The sequence below is a fragment of the Rhagoletis pomonella genome, unplaced genomic scaffold (assembly GCF_013731165.1).
Source record: "Rhagoletis pomonella isolate Grant_MI unplaced genomic scaffold, Rhpom_1.0 Rhpom_scaffold_00007, whole genome shotgun sequence".
Taxonomy (NCBI): Eukaryota; Metazoa; Arthropoda; class Insecta; order Diptera; family Tephritidae; genus Rhagoletis; species Rhagoletis pomonella.
Window position 1 is genome coordinate 45,100,153 of NW_023458561.1, and position 21,791 is coordinate 45,121,943.

Below are 21,791 nucleotides of genomic sequence, written 5' to 3' on the forward strand. Positions count from 1 at the left end.
GGAAAATGTTTATGCTGTGTCAACAACAACAACGAAAATTCGGCTGCCGCTGGTGTTATGTCACCCATGCCTTACTTGGCGTCAAGCGCCAAACAAAAAGGAGAGGAAATTAGAAAACGTCAAAAATTATGCAGCCTTGATTTGGGGATAGCGCGCGCTCAGAGAACGTAAATTTATGTTCGCTGGCTCGCTGACTTTTGCAAGCATGTGAAGACGGCCGGTTAGGGACGGCAGTTACGCTAATACAAATTCGCCGCCGTTACAATAGATGCCCACAAGCGCTGCACTCTATGGTGTTTACAGTTTTTGCCAATTCGTTTTGACACTTCGTTTGTTATTTATCGGAGAAAATATGAGTTAAATATCAGTTTTTTTTTCGCAATATTTAAAGCATTTAACAAAACAAAACGCCTTCTAGAATCATGGAGAATACAACACAACGTTTGGTGCCACAAAGCCCACTACTACAAGCTGCCATCAACAGCGGCAGCCCAACGAAAGATGGCTGGCGTGATGAATTCTACTCGAACAATAATGGCTCGCTAAAAAATAAGATTGAGATAAATCGCATATTTGGAAAGAAGTTTCATTACCAAAAAGCCAAGGATGATAATAATTGGATATTACCGCCACCCAGGGAGTTATTAAGCGAATTTTATCAGCTGGAGCCATTGCAGCAGCTAAAGCCTAAATTGAATGGCGTGAAGTGTAAATTGAATGATTACATACTTGAAGATTGGAGTCTACATACAAGACGGCAAGATCCTTCTAATGAAATTCCATGGCGTCTTAAAAATGAAACTAAAGCGGAATTTGTGACAATTGCATGGTGTAAATTTTTCGAGTGCCTTCACACTTATCCGCTAGTTAAGGGACCCACACTGAATTCTTTGCACCTGTGCGAATTGCCCGGAGCTTTTATTGCGGCTCTAAATCATTACATGTATTCGTCATTCAAGAAGGAAGAGGTAAAGTATACTTTAGGGATACATTTATGATGATTGTGTGATATTCAAATGCTACCACTTGTTTAGGTGCAATGGCGCTGGCTGTCGACTACACTTAATCCGTATTACGAAGGTAATCCTACAAACGGCATGATTTCTGATGACCGATTTATGTTCCACACATTCGATAATTGGTTAATGCACGAGGATTTCACTGGCAATATTATTAATCGGGACAATATTGAACAAATGGAAGAGCAGTGCAAAGAGCGCTTGGAAGGCAATGTTCAACTAATAACGGCTGATGGATCAATAGATTGCGTTGATGCGCCCGATTGTCAAGAAGAAGTTGTGGCATCTCTTCATTTTGCCGAAATCACTACAGCCTTACATATTTTGGCTGAAGGTGGTTGTTTTGTAATGAAAATGTTTACACTGTTTGAATCCACAAATGTCTGCAAACTTTTTCTGCTAAACTGCGTTTTTGACGAGGTGCATGTATTTAAGCCTGCCACTTCAAAACGCGGTAACTCGGAGATCTACGTAATTTGTATTGGCTACAAAAAGAAAACGAAGTACTTGCCAGAGACTTTACAACTGATGAAGGAAAATGTCGAATGTGCGAACATATTTCCACTTTTCCCAAAATCCTATTTACCGAATGACTTTTTGCTGCAGCACGAGATATGCTCGCGTCTTTTTATGAATCTGCAAATTCAATCTATCGAAGCGAACATTCAAGCATATGAAGTGAAGCCTACACGACGCCAGGTCAATTATAAGCAACAGCTGCGCACTGATATCGCAAATGAATTTTATAGGCGCTATAAAGTACATAGCATCGCCGAGGAAGACAAAATTCTATTTGGATGCCCAAAGACAGATGAGAACTATACGAATGCACCATTTTGTAAAGGTTCATATTCAGAACGCGAAATGGCTAAGGAAACTACTGTGGAGGAACGCATTTTCGCACTGTATCGCTTTATAAATAATCTAGAGAAACTCCTGGACTTTAATTATGGTGTGGAGTTTAAAGAATGTTTTGATACAAAAAAATCGTCATCGGCTGAGCTCCGCATTTATCGAGGTGTTGCTTTCTCAGAGCTGCATAGCAGTCTTTTTGCACATCCCTTTGTAATGCAATTGCATCAGAAACTTATGGAGGCGTTTTGTCGAGATCCTATTTATATGGTAACACCCATTTGCAGGGTAGACGACAAGGAAATTACATTAAGCGCAGATAAAACTAAAGGTTTTTCCCTTGTTCCACATGAATTTTATATGGCATTGTTAGATGCTATATCTGAAAGACCACCTCAGCGAATAATTTTATCACATTTTGCATTTTTAACACACCTATCAGTATCCATATTGCGCTTTTTAACCTTGTGCATTTTCGCTCAATTAAAGATTTGTGCAGAGCCGCGGTTTCTGATCGAGCTGGAAGGCAAGAGTAATGAATATACTCGAGAACAAAAATTAACTTTGGAAAAGTTGCGCAATATCCTATCAGAAGATTCAAATGTGTTATGCATTATGCCTATTGAACAACTGCACCGCAACGATTTTGCCAATGAACTTATAAATTATAATAATCAACTCTTAATGAAGAACTTCAAACTAGCTTTAAAAAACTAAGTTTACATATGTTTATTAAATATAAGAATTTCTACTGAATTTAGATTAAAAGAAGGAACAAATTATACTGGTTTTTAGCTTGTTCTCGCAAAATTGTGTTTTGCATACATATGAGCGTATGGGTCAAGCCCTTAAATTCTAATTCCTCGAACATTCAAACATAATAGGGTTTGCAAATTACTATTACTTTAAGTGAAACGAATGAAAAACAGGAAAATATCTATAATTTCAAAGCAAATCATTCATTATTTTCAGTAATATAATATGCAGCAGCATGGCGCACAGTCTGTATCTTATTCAAATCGCCTACATCTTTTCCATGGTTTCTGCCATATATATTTAGAGTAATTTTACAAATGCGTCCGTGACTGGAAATGCACCTCAATCCAATGCTGATATATTTTATTCCGTATTTTACATATATTTTTCTACTTCACTTGAATAAATTTTTGGCAGCGCTTCTTTCCTAATCTGTCGGTCGTTTTTCGCTATTCTTTCGGGTGTGCTCTTCAGCATTTTTCATAAAACGTTTTCGATCCCTCAGATACTCTTCAGCCAGGTCGGCACGCAGCGGATGTTCTGGCTCAGGATCATTAATTAGGGCAATCAATGCTTGAACCACTTGGTCTGTACGTGTTGCAGGCTTCCAGTTTTCGGTCGAAATAATTGGTAGGCATACCTGCCCCTTCTCATCAATATTTGGGTGATAGATCTTCGTCTTAAAAATTATCTTTGGCGGTTTGAAGGGGTACTCCGCGGGAAAATTAATTTCAATTCGAAATGCACCTTTATTATAGGGCGCACTATCTGGCACTATTAAGCCTGTCCAGCGCAGCAAATTTTCTTCGTCTGCATTAATTTCTCGGAAGGATTTCAGGCCACACGCTTGCAGATCAGTGAGCTCTTTTCGAAGCCTGCGCGGTGCAGTCATCTCGTACTAAACGATTTTCGCTACTCTCTTCTTTAAGAGTTACCCACAAATCTATTTGCAGGTTAATATATTAAAAAAAAAGACAATTTTGCAAAATTTAGTAAAATTCCAGAATTAACTTCTGCCCACCTTTACGTTTCTTTTGGATGTTTAATGAAGAATGTCATATAAAACGTCAAGAACGTCAAAATAAAAAAAATATAAAATTGTGCGAATTATTTGGTCCCTAAAGCTGGATTAAGATGAGGCGATTCAACATTGCTCCAAAAAAAACGTTCGTGTAAATGGTGATTCAAAAATCGATTGCCTCAAAGTAAAAGGTGTTTGCACGAGGCGATTTTGCGTTCAACTTTTGTGTTCAACTCACGCAGGGTTGCACGAAAAAAGTTGAATGGCTAAATATTGGCTGGCGACCAACCAAAAGTATAATGCAAAGCTGAACAATGCAAACGCCTTTTCATGGCGAATATTTTTATATTTTGATACTTTTAGCCATTCAATTTTTTTCGTGCAACCCTGCGTGAGTTGAACGCAAAAGTTCCCTGAAAAATCGCCTCGTGCAAAAGTCGCAGTAGACAGCAACCCAACTTTAACATGCGATTATCGCCTGTCAAAAAATCGCCTCACGTAAAGGCAGCTTAACCGATTCCGGTAGCGCATTTCGCCCCATGTAGTGCTCAGCAATGACTTGTAGGGATATAAGTGCTCATATTATCATTATCACTAATTACAAAATTTCCTATCAAAGTATTCATTTTTGTTCAGACCATGGGAAAAAATTGAGTACTTTCCCCTCAATGTTGTCATCAGAAAGTCCTCAGTACTAATAGTCAAACACGGTGCACGGTGCAGTGCGGTTCTTGATAGTCAAACTACTCATTTACAGTGACGGGCAAAACTGTAACATGATGTAACACTTTTTATTTCAGCCATCGCTATCTTTCCAAGTTCCAACGACTTTCATACTTTTGTTGTATATTCTTGTTGGTACATCCCTACTCCCTTTCTCATAACGATTTGACAATAAAAAAAACCAGCAGTCAAAAGTGTAAATTAAGGCAGATGTTACAGTTTTGCACTCATACATTTTTAAGAACTTTTTAACAATTTCCACGGAAAAAAAGAACTACTAACACAATGTTCAGTACTCTTTTGCTTGTTTCAGTTCCTGGATACGATCTGGCATACCTTATTTTTATCTCTGTAAAAATTCTGGAGGTATATCCTTAGTTTGCTTTCACAGCTAGACCATCGTACAGTTCCATAAGTCGACGTTCAGACTGATAGAAAATTTAGTTTGTTATCCATATATACATACATATATGTTATGTATAGGTTTTATAAAAATTGTATTAATGTAAAAAACATATTAAACAAATCTTTGCAAATCCATTGTTTAAATTCCCTCATGTACATGTGTATGTATGTATATAGCAGAGTTGTGAAAAATGCATTAATTTTTTAATGCGTTAATGATATTTAAAGCAATACTGTTAATGTAACAAATTAATGCATTAATTTATGAAATTTAATGCAAATGAATATTTCAATGCATTAATTCTGAAAAATGTGCTAATGAAATTTTTTTTCATTAAATTATCCAAGCTAATGCTAATGAAAAAATTTTAATGCACTAAAATGTTTAATACTTTTGCTCGTTTGCATTATTAAAAACCATTAAATTTTTATTCTAGTAAAATATAAATAACCTCTTTTGGAAGGACTTGGATTTAGTTTTGGACTAAGTTTTTTCAGGTTCATTATATTATGTGTATTTGTAGAAAAATTCTTCTAAACATTAATAAATGTTTTATGAAAATGAAAGCCAATGTGCATACAACGCAGAGTGCTTTTGTAGATTTTTATGTTAATTGTTGATGTATACCGATTACATATATTAAGTATGAGCCAAAAACGGACAGATAGCCAGTTTAGCAGCGCATGTACACGACTGAGGACCTACTCTGATCTAAATCAATCAATAAACCGTTTTTTTTAGCTCCATTGGACAAGGTGATTTTACCTATTTAACGACAAATGCCATTGAACTTGACATAGTGAAAACCAGCCTTAACGTCCGTCACTATCTTTTTTGACCTTAAAATTCTACCCTCAACGTCAGCAATAAATTATTGCAATAGCATTCATTTAAACATTTTAATGTTAATACAAAAAAAAAATCATTAGCATTATTTCTTCGGAATTAATGCATTGAAATTTTCATTCACATTAAATAACAAAAATTAATGCATTAATCTTTTTCATTTACATTAAAATGCTATGCATTAAAAAATGTAATGCATTTTTCACAACTCTGGTATATAGTTAATGGAATATTAATTTTTTACTTTTTTTATTTTTTACGAAACCCTTCTAAAGAACTAAATCAAAAACTATCACCCCTATTGCGAGTGTCGACTAGTAGTAGTTAAACGACGTTTATTCGATTAACGATTATCAGTGGCATTTTCAAAGTCGTTTTCTCGTTCAATAAGTGAGTGAGAATAGTTTAAAGTCGCCCATCCTTCTTCAAACAAACACTTGTAGAAAGATGAGCGATTAAAAGCTATTGTTGTTGTTGTAGTCGCTACAACAACAACAACAAACCCCGCCCAGATCGGCTAGTCCCTCAATTGTTGTCGACGAGCTCTACTAGCGGTAGCCCCAGGAAGCGTGCAGCCTCGGTGGGGTCTATCCATAGGGACAGGGGCGTCAGTAGGGTGGAGTTCAGTGGCCATGCGAAGAGATGCTGTGAGTCATGGGGCGTCTGTCCGCATGACGGCCATTCATTTAGAACATCTTCGTTTAGTCTGCTCAAATATGAGTTCGACCTGTTGCAGCAAGCATGGCGCAATTGGGCTATTGTGGTCCGAGTATTACGGTATGCTCCTTAATAGGGAGTATATGAGCCTCGTCGTGCCCCAGATTTCATTGTCTTTGCCCCAGGTACTGCTGGCTAGCGACTTGAGGACCTTGTTGCGGCTTTGTACTTTGACAATTGCGGTTGTATGCGCCGAGAAGGAGAGTAGACTGTCGAAGGTTACTCCGAGGATCATTATGTTGTTCACCGTCGGTATTGGTTCGTCATCGACGTGAATACCCAGTTGCAGTCGGACCTCCCTCGTCCAAGTGGGGAAAAGTGTTGCTGAAGATTTTATAGCGTAGAGGGTCAGGCTCCCAGACGCTTATTGAACGAGGAATCGACATTCACAATACTATGGAAAAGTGATAATCGAAAAGAGTCGGTTATCTACTAGTCGTTTATTGCAGTCGACATTCAAAATTTCCATGAAAGTAACGAAGATTAGTAAGATGAATATATATAAGAAGTATATGCGGAAGTATTGATTCATGTACATACCTATGCAAAGTTGTCTCCAGCATGGGGAACCTCACTACACATTGTGCTTTTACTTTGGTAACTATTCATGTATGTATGTACATATGTATGTATGTATGTATGAAGGTATGTATGTATTATTTAGTACACGCATGCACTCACAAGGTCAATAAAATTTCACTGGTTAGAATTTCTACGTTTATTTGGAGATGACCTTCGCAAATATATTTGCTATTTGTATATTTTTTCACTGAATGCCAAATTTATTTAAACAGTCGTTTTAAAAGGGCACTAAACTATTCACGCTATCAAATGCCGCATTACTATATAAATCCACAATTATTTCGAAATCAACATTCACAACCACTCTAACTTTCAATTGAACTAATCTACATTTTTCGACGATATAGTCAAAATGAAATTTCTCAAAGTTTTTCTACCATTGCTCCTTATTGCAATTTTTTCATTGAAAATTTGCAAGGCACAAACTTCAAATAGTACTAGCACAACGAATAGCACTACGCCAACGGGGACAGGTTCTGCTAAAAAAGTCTACATTAGTAATCTTCGCTATACAGCAGTAAGACGGGTAAAGAACAATAATTCAGGAAGCAGCAGCAGTAACAGCAGTAACAGGAACAGGAACAGGAACAGGAGAGCTAACAGAAATAGGAATGGAAGACGTAGCAGGAATGCAAACAGAGGACGTAGATCCAATCGCGGTGCCGGAAGCGCCAATGGCAGAAGACGCGGTGGCAATAGAAGGCGTAATTCTGTTATCAGACTTAACTAAAATTTTGGAAAAATGTATTGCTTTTTGAAAATTATTATCTACGATATAAGGATGTTGCAAATGTTAATCTTAATGAATAAATACATACGTACTATGTACATAGTAAACATGCATTCATTTTTTTAATTTGTTATGATGTACTATATAAAATTCAATTTATAAATTTTTTTAATGAAGTATGTTACCGGATAATTTGGACCACGTGAACCATTTTGGTCTTTTGTTTTTTTAACGGGAAAATGGTAACCCACGGGTGGTGCACTACTAATTTGGTATAATTCCGAAAATTAGACCATGAAAAAACTAAGGGTACTCCTAAATTTTTAGACGAGTATAAAAGTTGGGAGTTTTTTTTGTACCCAACCTAATGAAATTATCTTAGGGACTGAATTTTCAAAATACCATGTATAGTTATGTTGGCCTTTCCCGCATTTTTTCGCTCAACGGAAACGGGAATCTTTAGTAAAGTAGCCTAACTTGTTTACAGAAATGTGTTAAATCGTGCCAGAAGTACTCAAATTATGTATACTAGTATTGTAAGATATCTCACCAAATATTAATTTATGTGAAAAAGCTGTTATTTGACAATTCGGTTACTTTAAGAAACCAAACCAAAAATATTATGTAGAAAACTTAATTAAGTTCAACTCTAGTTCGTCCCCGATGTTGCCGCTTTCTTTTCCTCTTCTTCTTGATTGTGCTCAGTTATCAATCTTTCAATTTCTTCTTTTTGCACCATTTTAATTATGGGTTGCTTATTACTATCTATGTTAGTGACTGCCATTTCAACCTTTTCGGAATTAATGCCTTCCATGCATTTAGCCAGGATTTTTATGGCGATCTTCTTCGCTTCTTCCGTCGTAAGAGGGTTTTCAGAGGTATCATAACTATTAACATAAATTAATTAAATATTAGCTTAAGAACTCGGCAATGTTAATATATATATGTATTTTATACCGATTAGCTAGTTCTGTTTTCAACATGGACATAGCTACACCAAAGCTTTTGCCAATGCAGGTTCCATTCCAGCCACTGTAATTACCACTGGGATCCGACTGGTATAGTTGAAAATCGTGACGCCTGTCGTATCCCATGTAAAGGATAGATACACCAAATGGTCGTTTGCCACCATATTGTGTGTACGCTTGTTTGATGTCACACAAATGTGACACCAGTTGTTCAACCGGTATTGGTTCCCCGTAGTTATACTTGTAGCGCTGTGCTATTAAACGCATCTCGTTAACCAAAACATTAGCATCTGATGTGATACCCGCAACGGCGACACAGATGTGACTGTAATTATTGGTAAACTAAAATTTTTAACTATTTTTTAACCTTTTTACTTACTCATTAATTTTGTATATTTTATCCTGGAAAATATCGTTGTCGAGTAATGGGCTTGTTGTGTGACATTCTGCCGCTATAACAATGCCATCTTTTGCGCGTATACCTAAAGCGGCACCAGCACGGGAAATAGCCTCCATGGCATACTCCACCTGGTACAATCGACCTTCCGGCGAAAAAATAGTTGTCCGCGAATCATAACGACGTGCCTTCAAATTGAATATGTAAGGATTACCAAATTGTGCATTTGAGGGGTGCACTCATTTTTGATATGCAGAAATAAATTTACAAAAATGCACTCACCATATTGCTGTTTTAATTATTTAATTATAATAATCACTTCTTTTGGCAAGCAGTTGACTGCTACGAAATTGTATTGTCATTCCAGCGGCAAACAATGTTGCCAATTTAACGAAATGATCCGAATTTATCAACTCTGAAAATTTACCAGTGCTTCCAAAACATTATAGACATGTTAAATCTCAATAATAATGGCAATTTTTCATTGCTGACGATGACTTTTGATGACTCATTTCCCAATGTTAACTAGAAAATTATAAAATTTGTTTATTTTACAGCGCATTTACTAAATTAATTAGACAGAAACAAAACTTAGATGGCGGTAAGGCGACCGAACCGACGTCAGCCCTTTGTTAATATATATATTACTTGCTGTCTCCACAGGCAAAAGTTTTTATCTTGATAATGTTATCAGGCAAAATTTTGCCCATGGAGACCGCATATTACTCTTGGCAAGCAATAATTATCAGAGCTTTTATCTTGATAAATATTGCCAGCAATTTGGTACTTTGACAGATACATTTTCATTTGCGCCATGGCTTCGTAGAGACAACATTATTGATATTTAAATTTAAAAGCAAAAATTGAGCTCTTTTTTATTAAAATATTTGTTATTATTTGGTTGGGTGTGAAATAGCGTATTTTTGAAATTTTTTAAGTGATGAAATCAGGCAAAATAGCCATCTAAACAATGTCCACGCCAAGTCAAGGCGAGTGTGGTTATTGTATTAGTGGGCGTATTGTACACCCTGTTGGAAAAGGGAGCACCGGCCGTTTGCTTACTGTCAATTGGCACTACTTTTTTATGTGATCGCAAAAAATAAGAAGAAGCGCGAAAAGTCAAGTTTGATTTAAAATCTTGCAAATTCAACTATAGAATTCTGATAAGTTTTCTCTAATTTGGTAAACAAATGGGCGATTTAATAAATGTGAGTATATAAGCTAATACTTTGGTGAAATGGAAATGACATTTTATTTCTCTTCAAACATAGCACTTCGACGTATTCAAAAAATTGGGCTTTGATTGCGCCAATCAATGGATACTGTATGATGATCGGTTCCAAAAGTTCTTTAATTTTTTCACGGAAAATATCGCAGATGTAAACATATTAACTGAACGCGAAGTTTTAGAGTTTGATGAGCTACAACAAAGGGGCGAATTGCTGGAAGCCGACGAACGTACTACAAAACTGGAAGAACTAGAAAACTCAAATCCTGGACTCCTACAATACACAGAAGATCAAGTAAAGAATTTGACGGATGAGTTGCGATTGCTAGAACAGACCGAGGACAACTATGCAACGCTCGTTGAGGATATGAGGTTTTTTTAATCATAAAAATACTACATTTTTGGCATTCTAATATAATATTTTTGTTAGATGCACCAAGATCAAAATAAATTCTGAACTAGGAGATTTGGAAAATGAAATTAGCGTACTGGTCAACAGAGAAAATGAACTACTAACAGAATGTCAGACGAAAACACGGCAGCTGGAAGAAGCACAACGTGAAAACTATAAGCTGTCGAATGAAGCTACCCGATGTTTTAGCAAAATTGTAAGCGCGCCTACATTGAAATAACATTTGTTTTAAATCATTGCCTCACTTTTTGCAGCAATCGCCGCCCTTATTCATACATCAACTGCCTATAGACCAGTACTTGCTTAAATGTGATACTTTCTTGCAATATTTCACTTTATATATGAAGGAAAACTTTAAAATTCAAGTATGTAACTGCAAAATTACACATATGAAAAATTTGTATAATGAATTTTGAGCTATTTGTTCAGGATTATGCTGAATTGGATAATACCACTGTCGACCATTCCGAATTCTCTGACAAACTCCAGTCTTTGGCTAAGTCGTAAGTATTAAAAATTATTTATTTATTTATTTTTAAATCTTTCTGTATGTTTACACAAATATTTTATTTCCATCTAAAGCATGGAGTACTACACTCTTGAATACATTAAAGAAAAGGCTAAGGCCAAAGCAACGCAATCGTTAATTGATCTCCTAGATCTCTCACAAATACATGTAATCAGCCTAGCTGACATGGATCATGAGACTCGTGAACTGGAAATGATGAATGATCATCACTTAAAAATAGCAAATGAAACTCTACTGAACGATCTCACTTTACATGTGCGGCATCACACTCAACAGCGAATGGAATTGATACTGTATGAAAATACGAAATTAAAATTGGAGCGTGCATTAAAGCGCCACGAGACCGACAAGCGATTATCTAAAATGATTTCGGATGCTTTATCTAATGCTGAACTAGTGTGGATCGCAATACAATTAGATTTAGAACGTAAACGAAATCGTTTTATTAATACTGATCAATTAAGTAGCGAAACAGAAACTTGCTGCAGACGCATTAAATTTATGCGTTTCATTCAATATAATAATATGCCGCTTATGGTACAAGGTGGAGGAATTACCAGTACATCTGCTGCCTCACTACTGGACTCTATTGCTGAGCAGTTAACACGACATTTAGGACAGAAAGTTCGCAGTGAGGCGAAGTCATGTCTCTATGAATTTGAGAAATTCCTTCGGTTATTGTCGTATGCTAAGAATGGCATGATCAGTTGCAAAGCGTACACACACGCTTTGACGCAAATGGACGAATTGTAAGAGCGATAATAAATTTATTTAAGGGCCGGTTGCTCAATGTCTGATTTGCACAAATCGGAGGCAGAAGCATCGGTTAAGAACAACGACTGCTTTACCGACCACATGTTACATGCATGATGTCGAAATCCTCGATAGTGTAGTAGTTATAACCAAACATTGAACAACCGGCCCTAAGTCTACCATTTTTATTATTCTATATTTTTAACAGGGAACGCATTGAACGTCTACTACGCCCAATGGTATATGATAGTCCAGTGGAGGTGCCGATGTTTGAACATGTACGCTTCTTAATGCCTATTTATAATGCAAAAACCAATCAGGAGCGCATAGACAAAACCCTACGGTATTTGCGTACACAATTTCAAGAAAACATTACCGAAAGAATTGTAAGAATAATAAAATACTTTATTATAAGTATGAATGTACATACATATGTATATGTACAAATGAATATATTTTTTTAATTTCTCTTTTTTTGTCGCTTTTTTAAGGAAAAAGATAAGCTTTGGCGCTACAGTCAGTTGTTATGGATGTGGTTTTTAACAGAACCTCGTCGAATGATAATGGCCATTGAAGAGGCGAAGAAAGCTGCATCTAAGGTGCCAACTATAGCTGGTATGAAGTCTCTAAGCGGCATAAAACGTAAATAATAAAAAAATTTGAGATATATTAAAAGAAAAAATTAGCACATTAGATTAGGTTAAGCGGTGAATGTATTAAAAAGCCACTGAGATATGAGCCGTTCAGTGCACACATCGACTAACTACACTTTTTGAAAAATCTTAAATTTAAGTGTCAAAGCACTTGGTATAGTCATAACTTATTAAGTTTATAATAACTTCATTTAACAAATAGTACATGATATTTATAACAACATTTTTTATTTGATTATATAATATAAACGGAATTTTAAAAATTAATTACATTATTTGATCGCATCTCCCAACTTTTTGTTGATGAAGTTAATCTATGTGTGCACTGAACGGCTAATATATCTGTCTGTATTTTTTTCTTTGCTTGAAATTGAAATTGCCATGAATATGTTTTATTTGAAAATAATTTTGTTAATAAAAAATTTGTAAAAAAAATATCTAAATTACAATGAAAATAGTTTTTGTTTTAGCTCACATGGTGATTTATTTTACAATACTTACCATGTTTTTTAATAAATTGTTCTCGTTTTTTTTTTTTTTATAAAAATATAATTTTTTTCGGTATGCAGTTTTATAGCCCATTGGACTTTATTTTGAGGTATGATTTTCGAGGATTTTTTTAAATTTTGGTCTTGGGAAAACTTTTCCACGTCACGCATATGTTACGCACAAGCCAGCAGCATATAAAATAAACACTGTTATAAAATATATACATTATAAAATAAATGCCTTGTTTCGAATAACTCGAAAACCTTTTTTGAAAAAAAGTGGAATAACACTGTTGGGGAAAATCTCAAAATTTGAAACGGCATAAAAAACGCCGAAACACGTGAACCTAATTTTATACTGTTTCTAGATCAGGTAATTTTTCAAAGATATATAAATTTTTAAGAAAAAAAATCACTTAACGAAACAAATAAAAATAACGTTTGTAATTCGTATTGAAGCCTGTGCTTTTCCAAAAAATCATGAACGATGAAAATCGATGGATAAATAAACAAGTTTCGAATGGTCAAATGAAAACGTCAATAATTTCTTGCATGAAATAAGAGTAGGAAATAATGTTACTCATACGCTATATCGTACATAGCTGACCTCGTAGATTATCGCATTTGGCGTATGAGTAACATTTTCCATTTTAAGGGCCGGTTTTTGAATGTCTGATGAGCACAAATCGGAGGTAGAAGCTCCGATTAAATACAACGACTGCTCTATCGATCACATGTTTTCGACATATACACACAACTTGGGGTCGATAAAGCAGTCGTTGTTTTACCCGCAGCTTTACCTGCGATTTGTGTTAAACTGACTTTGAGCAATCGGCCCTTAAAGTTTGAATTTACTTCGTTCGCATTGCAAACTTAAAATAAAAATATCTTGTGAATGTGATCCGATCTAGAAAAATGGTGTACGTATCCATAATCTACGATCCAAAGTTAAGTTTACGTGTATCGGGGATTTTTGCGTCATTTTAGCCTCCCTAGAGTGTAGTCGAACACCCTAGTAGCAGCCTTTTTAATTTATTTTATTTGATTTACAGATATATTTTATTTTTCAATTTTTATTTTTCACATTATAAATTTTTTTTTAGCTGATGAAAATTCTACCGGTCGTGGGACTCGAACCCACTACCCCACGGTTTGTTAATCTGCACTAATGTCATTTGTAAGGGCACAATTTTCATCAAAATTTTATGAAGAGAAGCGTATATGTACATTAGGGTGGCCCAAGAAAAGTAAAGTCGGAATTTTAATGCTCTCACCCCTAGGATTGTTATGTGTCGAAAAAACACACCCATATTTTTTATTTTGAAATTAAAAAAAATATTTAGAGGTCGCTCAAAGTGCTCAAATTTTTCTATGTATTTTATATGGGAAAATCAAATTTTCGTAGAAACTCTTGAAAATTAAAATTTTGCGACCGGAAAACTCTGTTTGTCTTCACGAGGCTTCCAATAATAATACCTACATAATTGTTTATTTCACCATTTTTTAATACTAACGATTTTTACGGATCCCCCATTGAATTTTTTTGGCGTTTTTGGGGGACCTATAAAAAATACTTAATATTATGAAATGGTTAAATAAACAATTGTGTATTATTATGGGGAATCTCCCGAAGAGAAACAAAGTTTTCTGGTGGAAAAGATTTTCAAGGATTCTGTACCAATATCTTCGTCAGGACCCCGTACACAATGCTTCGAAGGCCTACTACGCGGCAATTGTCGCAAATCGAGGAATATCCTTTCTTGTAGATTGTAGAAAGTACAGTGGCTTTCCAATCTTCGGGCATATATTCAATAGACAAAGTTCCGTTTAATAGCTGGTACATACTTCCTATCAGCTCTTCGCCGCCGGCTCTGAACACTCAGCCGGTAAACTGTCGGCTCAGGGCACTATTTTGTTCTTAAGCCGCCTTATTGCTGTTCTCCCACGTTTTGGTCGATTGGAGAGACATTCGCTTCATCACTATATATTGGTTCGGATTCTTCTTCATAAAATGCGTAACTTGTATCGCCAATCAAAAGCATTTCCTCCATATTCAAGTCTAATAATGCAAGGCTTGTTTGGTCTTTTCAGTGATCATTATTTTTAAGTGGCGGGTTCCAAGCCCAGCTCAAAACCCATTACTTAGGGTTTACCTTGTCACATTTGCTCGCTCCAAACGAGTAATTGGCTGCCAACCAGAGGATATGTACTTGGTGTAGACCGGGAGCTGTCTACCGGATGCAAAAGATTCGTTTCTGGCCACTCCCTGGTGAGTGGAGATCAAAAACTTTAGAATCATTCTCCAAGTACTAGTTAGTTTATATAATATAATTATAATAACAATTATTGGGGCTGGTGGCAAACAACATTTTTTTTTTTTATAATACATACATACAAATGTGTGAAAAACCAGTTGAGAAAAGGATTCTTTAGCGTCATGTGTGTAAGTAAATCTGAAGCTTGAGTAAACGAAATGAATTTTAGCTGAGAGTTATAATTATCCTTAAAATGGTGTGCATACATACAATTTATGTACTATAAGCTTTAATGCCTTATTTGTTTGCATGTAGGCACCCGTAGGTACCCTGCAGGGTAAACCCGAACTAGTTAAGAAAATGTCTAGTGCAGTAATAGTTCTCTATCGCAAAAAAAAAAACGAACCAGTCTGATAGTAACTCGATTCTCACCAGTCCAAAAGCAGCCAAGTGGGGACTTTTACATAAATATTTTATAAACATTCTTAAAACTACATATGGTTTTTTTTTTTAAATATATATTTTGGTGCAAGAAGCAGAACAATTAAAAATGAATAGCTCTCTAAAAGATTGAACTACCTAGAACACATTTTATTTCTAGCCGTTGCCATTCGGTGATACGCAAATTTATTAGTTGCGATCCCGTACGAGTCCGGACTAGTCAGAAATAGTCAGAATCAGTCAGATTTTACTGGAAATCGATCCCGTACTCGGTTCTCTGACTATTGAGAGGACAAAAAAGAGAGTAAATACGGTTCTCTCTCTGTCAGAAGTTACCAGTTTTAGTCCGAGAATTTTTTGCTGGTAAATGTGTCAAACGATCAGCTGTAGTGTGTTTGGCAACCAAATTGTAAACAAAAGAAAAGTGCACTCTGCTAATTCATGTTGAAAAGTATTTAATTACTTGTTTAAGTGGATTCTAATGAATTTGAAAGTATTTTTGGTTATTTACATGTGTGAGCTGAATGGGTTTACATACAAAATGAGCAAAAATTTACAACCAAAATTTGGAGGTTATGTTGAAGTTAACAGAAGTTACCATTTTTTACTAGAAAGCGATGCCGTACTTTTCAATGTTACTCCCTCGCTCTGAGCGAAGTTTTTTTTTTTTGACAGTTTTACTAGTCCGAGGCCGAGGAATACGGGATTGCACCTATTATGTAGAAAATAATCACAGAAAATATGATAAGTTTCAAGAAACAAACAATTTTTTGTTAGAAATCTAGATGCATGGTGGAAAATTTAGAACTGGTTCGGACCTACATACGTAAAAATGCATGCAGCGGGGGCAATGGATACTTCGTAGGAACTAATGCGTACCACGCATGGTTCTACCTACAGGGTAAGTATGTACTACATATTTACATATTTCATAAACAAATAGAGGATTTGCGGCACTCAGTCAAAGCACTGTGTCCGATCTGTACATCGCTAATATTTTGTGCGCTTTTGTTTTGTTGACACTTTTGCGTGGGTGTGCTTAATTACGGTGTTAGTGACATGTTAATTGTTTTACAGCACGTTCAATTGAGCGTGAAGAATAACGTGAAAATAATGATTGCTGTAGAGAACGACCTAACATCGCTGACAATGAAAAGTAGTAACAAAAGACCCCTCTACCAACCCTACCATCCAGTTTAGTTCCATCCGTGAAGAATTTCACTAAACAACTTTGGGCGAATTGCCCCATATCCTTCCAATAGCTCCCCAACAGCAGTATAAGGCATTTCGTGACCTTTCCTCGTTGTTTGGCTTCCACGACAACTTCCTTTCAAGGATCAAGCCCAACTGCTATATGTACAGACCTCTAACAGAGGTAAGAACAGCGCCAGGACTTTACACTTTCTAGTGAATAAAATCAGTTCTGTCCTGCTGAGATTGACGGCGATGCCACTTTTGGCCGCCCTGATAGTAACTAGTATGTATGTTAAGATACCGTTGGGTTAGTTCATAAAGCGTATCCAGGTATTTACCTTTAACCATAGCGGCAACATCGTCCGCGTGGGCAATTACCCGGCAGCGGTGTTTCTCCAGCCCCTCTAGTGGGATGCCCCTATTTACGATGCGATGCAGGCAAGCGCTGCCACATATTGCCAACGAATGAGACTGTCTTCGAGCACAAGCTCATCCAACGACTTAACTATTGCCTCCGGCAGGATTTATTAAAATCCCCCCCGATATCGACTTAAAGTCCTTTAAATCTTGAACACTTCTCAAAAGTCTCGAGACTATTACTTAACTACCAGAGCTTCATTTGTAGTCAAGTTTTTTCGCGCTTTCCAGCTTTTCGCTTTAAACGGAATCCCCTAATTGTCATTCTGTTTGCGTGTATTTATAAGAACAAGGTAATATGTATCTAATTTCCCTTGAAAATTAAAAGTTAATTCATATCGAACGTCTTCCACATTTATCCAGCCATCCATTAAGACTTAACTGCACAGTTTAGTGTTTAAATTATCTCTGGAAGTCAACGAGCCAAGCGTGGCAGGACAAACAATGAAAACTAAGTGATAAACCAAAGAAGCAATTGCTGCTGCCACCGCCACTGCCACTGCCGCTGTCACAGCTCCTGCTGTTGCTTCTTTGCATAATTGTTATTGTTCTAGCTGTGTGTACTTATGTAAATGCATAAGAGCAACAGCATGTTGACATTAGTATGTGTGCATATATGTACATATGTATGTATGTATATAAATACTTTAAGCGAAAGGCAACGGAATCAACGATTTATACCAGCATGCAACATTAGAAAGCGAAAGGACGTGTTCCTTTTTGCTTCGGCCGAATATGTCGCTGGCAATATATAAGCGGCAACAGAATGCGTATGCGGCTCACTTGTATCTAGACTCCGTGGAAGGCAGCAGTAGTTCAAATCTACTAACTTACATACCTACCTAGTTGTTCTTGTGCAGTACTTATTGGCGGCAAAGGTGCTAAAGGATAATTTACATAAATTGTGGAAAGTGAATAAATTGAATTTATGTACTTAGAAACTTGATGAAAAACAATAATGAAATATATTTTTGATTAAAAATAAACACACATGCACATACATATGTACACGCAAGCAAGCAACATCTAAGTGCATTGTTATGACAACAAGTGTTGAATGTGAGACGACGTTGCGTATGAGTGATGGCAGACGCAAATGTGGAAATGTGTGTTTGTGAAATTGTCTTGGGGGACAATACTGAGATTGATAAAACCGTTAAAGCAAGTAGATTTTTTTCTTCAATGCGAAAAAAGTGCCAAATGTAATGAAGGCGCATACATATGTAAATACATATGAAAACGCGTGTGTGTGTGTGTGTGTGTGCTAAGTGTGGTTTGTTAGTGTCAATGGCAACAAAATCTTGGAGGAATGGTTGATTGCCTTAAGAGATTTTGAATTGGCGCAAATTGCAGACGTCAAAGTGGTAAAACCAAGTTAAAGCTGATAATGAAATTTTGATTGAATTGAAGCTGACTTGCACGCCAAGTGGTTGTATGCGGCTGAAGATGTGGCTGAGAAGAGAAATTTTGAAAGAAGGATACTTAATCAAAAAAAAAAAAAACGTAAAATAAAATAAAACCAAATAAATAGTCTGATTAAAAGTAAACGAAAAATATGAGAATAACTAAAACTTTTTGGGATCCAAGCTTCAAACAGAAACACAGCAAAAAATGTGAGATAAAAAGTTGCTTCGCTAGTTATTGAAGTTTAAAAAAATACAGGTAGCGGTTACAAAATTCGTTTTTTTCCACAGTTAAAAAAAATAAAAAATTTACAAGATAATATCAAATTTGTTGATAAATTAGAATTATAAAAATATACACATATGTATATTCGAAAATCACGAAAAACTTTTTACAAAAATTTATGTTCAAAAAGTTTAGACTTTGACACCAAAACCTTTTTAAAGTTGAAAAAAATGTAATATTTGAAAAATAAAAACAGTTAGTTGAAAAATGTTTAAGACAAAAAGGAAAACTCTGAAATTTGGAAGCACTAACGCAATTTCTTCCCAAATATAAAAATCCAAATATATTGAGACTTAAGAAGTCGAAAAACAAATGTGGAAAAATATTTCACACAAATTTTGACATTCGAGTGACTTTTATATACAAACAAAATATTAATAAAAATCATAAAAATTATTAAGTTGATCAAATATCAAATGATACTCCTTTAAAAATATAAATGTGGGAATTTTTGGTGATTAAAACCCAAGTGTATCAGATTTGTAAAGCACCGAAATTTAAATGAATTAAGCATTTTATTTGTTATTCATAATAAAAAAAATATATAGGTGTAAAAACTTTTCTGTGTTCACAAAAAGGAAAGGAAATATGTATTACGAAAAACATTAAAATACAAATTCTATTAAACATTTTAGACCAATTACTTTAAAAAAGCAGAAATATAATTATTTCAATTTTAAACGTTTTACACCCAAGTACATAAAAAATAAAAAAGACTTTAAATGCTTTATAAATATTTAAAATTTTAAAGGCTTCAAATATGTAAAATAATATAAAAATCAAAGTAAAAAAATCTTATTTAATTTTCAACTTCCACAAATTTTTATTCAAATGTTTATAAAAAAAGTTATAAAAAAGCTTGAAGACCACAATAAAAAATTCCTTTTAATTTAAAAAGGAAAATATGCAGGGTATTCGTCTAAACGCGTAAATGCCTTTTAAGTGTGCAAACCTCGTAAATAAACCCGTTTTCCATACAAAATTAAGTAAGTTTACGAGGTTTACGTGATTACGAGGCATTTACGTGTTTCTATGAATTGCTCTAAAATTTTTAGACCTTAAAATATCAAGAAACCAGCTCTTTACTACAAAAAATGTGTGTGAAAGGCATACAATTTTTTAAGAAGCTAGAGAATTAAAATTCCTTAAAAAATAAATCGTTTGAATAATGAAAAAGCCAAGTATACATAATGCGATTGCATTAAAATTGAACCAAAAATATGAAATAAAATGTTAGTAAAAAATCGTATAAAAACAAAGTCAATTACAAGGATTTTAAACATAAAAGAACTTTTTGTTAATTTAGAACGCATTAAAATAAAAAAATACTAAGGTAAATAAAATGGAATAAAATAAAATAAAACCGATGAAAACGGCAAAATATAAATCGACAAATTAAACGTTTAAAAATTCAAATTCATTCAAACTGTTTTGCTTTCAAAAATTAAATTTCGAATTAAAAAAATACTTATAAAGAATAACAGCCCCTTTTTCAGCAGTTAAACTCAGTTGTAATGTGTGATGGACGGCAACTCAAGTTCAGCTAAAAAAATTAAATAAGAACAAATATACATAAATATTTGAAGTGTAAATCAACAATGCCCTCTCTGAAACAAGAGAAGTCACGGCGACATTTACTGCTGAATTAATTTCCAATCCTATTAATTCAAAATAGACTTTTACTTAGTGCGCATACAAAATGTGTTTAATTTAATGCGAATAAAAACCGAAAGTGACTGGAAAATTATTTAGTGGAAAGTAAAACTCTACCCAAAGCAGAGTTGACAAAGGATTCCAAAGTAAATGAATAAAATGAGAATAAAAAGTTCTGCAAAAAAAAACTAACAATTAAAATATAAGTGCACTTAAGTGAATTTTCGTATGAATAAAACAAAAACTACCTACAGAAGTGCAACTGTTTTACAAGCAAAAGCCATATATGTATGTACATACATACATACATACATACGTATGTACTTTTAGGGAGATTTGAATATGATTCGAGAGAGACCTTATGTACTTAAAGCTTATTGGAAAAGCCGTTGATCTTAAATGGAAAAAAAATTATAATTTAAGTATAACATGTTTTTGATTCTACTGGAAGTGATTAGCAGGGAACGGATTTTATGGAAATTGCCTTTTTTGCTAATATATTCGATTACGAATGTCCACGATTTAGCTTTCGCTGATTCCATATATACACATTTGATGTTGCCTTTTTTGCCTTTTCTACCTATAAAAAAGTGATTATAGCATTCATTTTTTTTTTTTTTTAATATTAAAAAATTAATGCCCAGTGTAGTAGTGAAATACTTAAGCAAACATTAATATTGATTTCGTTTCTCTCAAAAAATGTTGGCCTTCCACGGAGCAAAATATGTTTAATGTTACACCCATTTATTTCTATAATTTATTTCATGTGTTCTCTTCGATAAAAAAAAAAGTTAATTGTTATAACGATCGTTTTTGTTTTGCGAATGTTTCGTTTTAAAGTCGTAAATACAAATACTGTATTTTTTATTTTTTATGAAGTAAAATTATAACAAAAAATTTTATTTTACAATTTATTTTAAAAACTTGTATCATTTTCTCGCACAAAATATAAATAACCAGCTCTTATACTATATATTTTGTTAAGATTAACATTTGTTCTCTGTTCTCTTCCCCATCTAAATCTCTTTTTGCTGAATGGAACGTGTTTATACTCATTTTTTT

General features: G+C 34.7%; 4 protein-coding genes across 5 annotated transcripts; 2 read left to right on the forward strand and 2 right to left on the reverse strand.

Annotated features, from left to right (window-relative positions):
- Positions 1 to 273: 273 nt before the first annotated feature.
- Positions 274 to 2,795, forward strand: LOC118742897 (cap-specific mRNA (nucleoside-2'-O-)-methyltransferase 2). 2 transcript variants are annotated; one of them, XM_036475316.1, is made up of 3 exons: positions 277 to 356; positions 419 to 968; positions 1,035 to 2,795. In XM_036475316.1, the coding sequence occupies exons 2-3, from the start codon at positions 423 to 425 to the stop codon at positions 2,586 to 2,588; spliced, it is 2,100 nt and encodes a 699-aa protein (XP_036331209.1). In that variant the 5' UTR covers positions 277 to 356; positions 419 to 422; the 3' UTR covers positions 2,589 to 2,795. The 2 variants fall into 2 exon arrangements, with proteins under 2 accessions (XP_036331208.1, XP_036331209.1); XM_036475315.1 differs by having other exon boundaries at positions 274 to 968.
- Positions 2,796 to 2,949: 154 nt separating this feature from the next.
- On the reverse strand, positions 2,950 to 3,683 carry LOC118742899 (ubiquitin-conjugating enzyme E2 L3). Its single transcript, XM_036475318.1, has one exon. The coding sequence runs from the start codon at positions 3,517 to 3,519 to the stop codon at positions 3,055 to 3,057; it is 465 nt and encodes a 154-aa protein (XP_036331211.1). The 5' UTR covers positions 3,520 to 3,683; the 3' UTR covers positions 2,950 to 3,054.
- Positions 3,684 to 8,063: 4,380 nt separating this feature from the next.
- LOC118742898 (proteasome subunit alpha type-4) lies at positions 8,064 to 9,424 on the reverse strand. The gene is made up of 4 exons (XM_036475317.1): positions 9,300 to 9,424; positions 9,000 to 9,205; positions 8,610 to 8,945; positions 8,064 to 8,539 (listed from the first exon to the last, which is right to left on the reverse strand). The coding sequence occupies exons 1-4, from the start codon at positions 9,300 to 9,302 to the stop codon at positions 8,302 to 8,304; spliced, it is 783 nt and encodes a 260-aa protein (XP_036331210.1). The 5' UTR covers positions 9,303 to 9,424; the 3' UTR covers positions 8,064 to 8,301.
- Positions 9,425 to 10,112: 688 nt separating this feature from the next.
- LOC118742900 (augmin complex subunit dgt3) lies at positions 10,113 to 12,967 on the forward strand. Its single transcript, XM_036475319.1, has 8 exons — positions 10,113 to 10,225; positions 10,289 to 10,617; positions 10,676 to 10,853; positions 10,912 to 11,022; positions 11,087 to 11,160; positions 11,240 to 11,935; positions 12,148 to 12,325; positions 12,431 to 12,967. Exons 1-8 carry the CDS (start codon positions 10,208 to 10,210, stop codon positions 12,587 to 12,589), a joined length of 1,743 nt encoding a protein of 580 aa, XP_036331212.1. The 5' UTR covers positions 10,113 to 10,207; the 3' UTR covers positions 12,590 to 12,967.
- The last annotated feature ends 8,824 nt before the right edge of the window (positions 12,968 to 21,791 follow it).

Coding starts and splice junctions, on each gene's coding strand:
- LOC118742899 (XM_036475318.1), bottom strand. CDS start 3,519: ATGACTGCACCGCGCAGGCTTCGAAAAGAGCTCACTGATCTGCAAGCG.
- LOC118742898 (XM_036475317.1), bottom strand. Junction 8,946..8,999: donor AAAATATACAAAATTAATGA/GTAAGTAAAAAG, acceptor CAATAATTACAG/TCACATCTGTGTCGCCGTTG. Junction 8,540..8,609: donor AAAACAGAACTAGCTAATCG/GTATAAAATACA, acceptor TTATGTTAATAG/TTATGATACCTCTGAAAACC.
- LOC118742900 (XM_036475319.1), top strand. Junction 10,618..10,675: donor ACGCTCGTTGAGGATATGAG/GTTTTTTTAATC, acceptor TATTTTTGTTAG/ATGCACCAAGATCAAAATAA. Junction 12,326..12,430: donor AAAACATTACCGAAAGAATT/GTAAGAATAATA, acceptor CGCTTTTTTAAG/GAAAAAGATAAGCTTTGGCG.
- LOC118742897 (XM_036475315.1), top strand. CDS start 423: ATGGAGAATACAACACAACGTTTGGTGCCACAAAGCCCACTACTACAA. Junction 969..1,034: donor CGTCATTCAAGAAGGAAGAG/GTAAAGTATACT, acceptor CCACTTGTTTAG/GTGCAATGGCGCTGGCTGTC.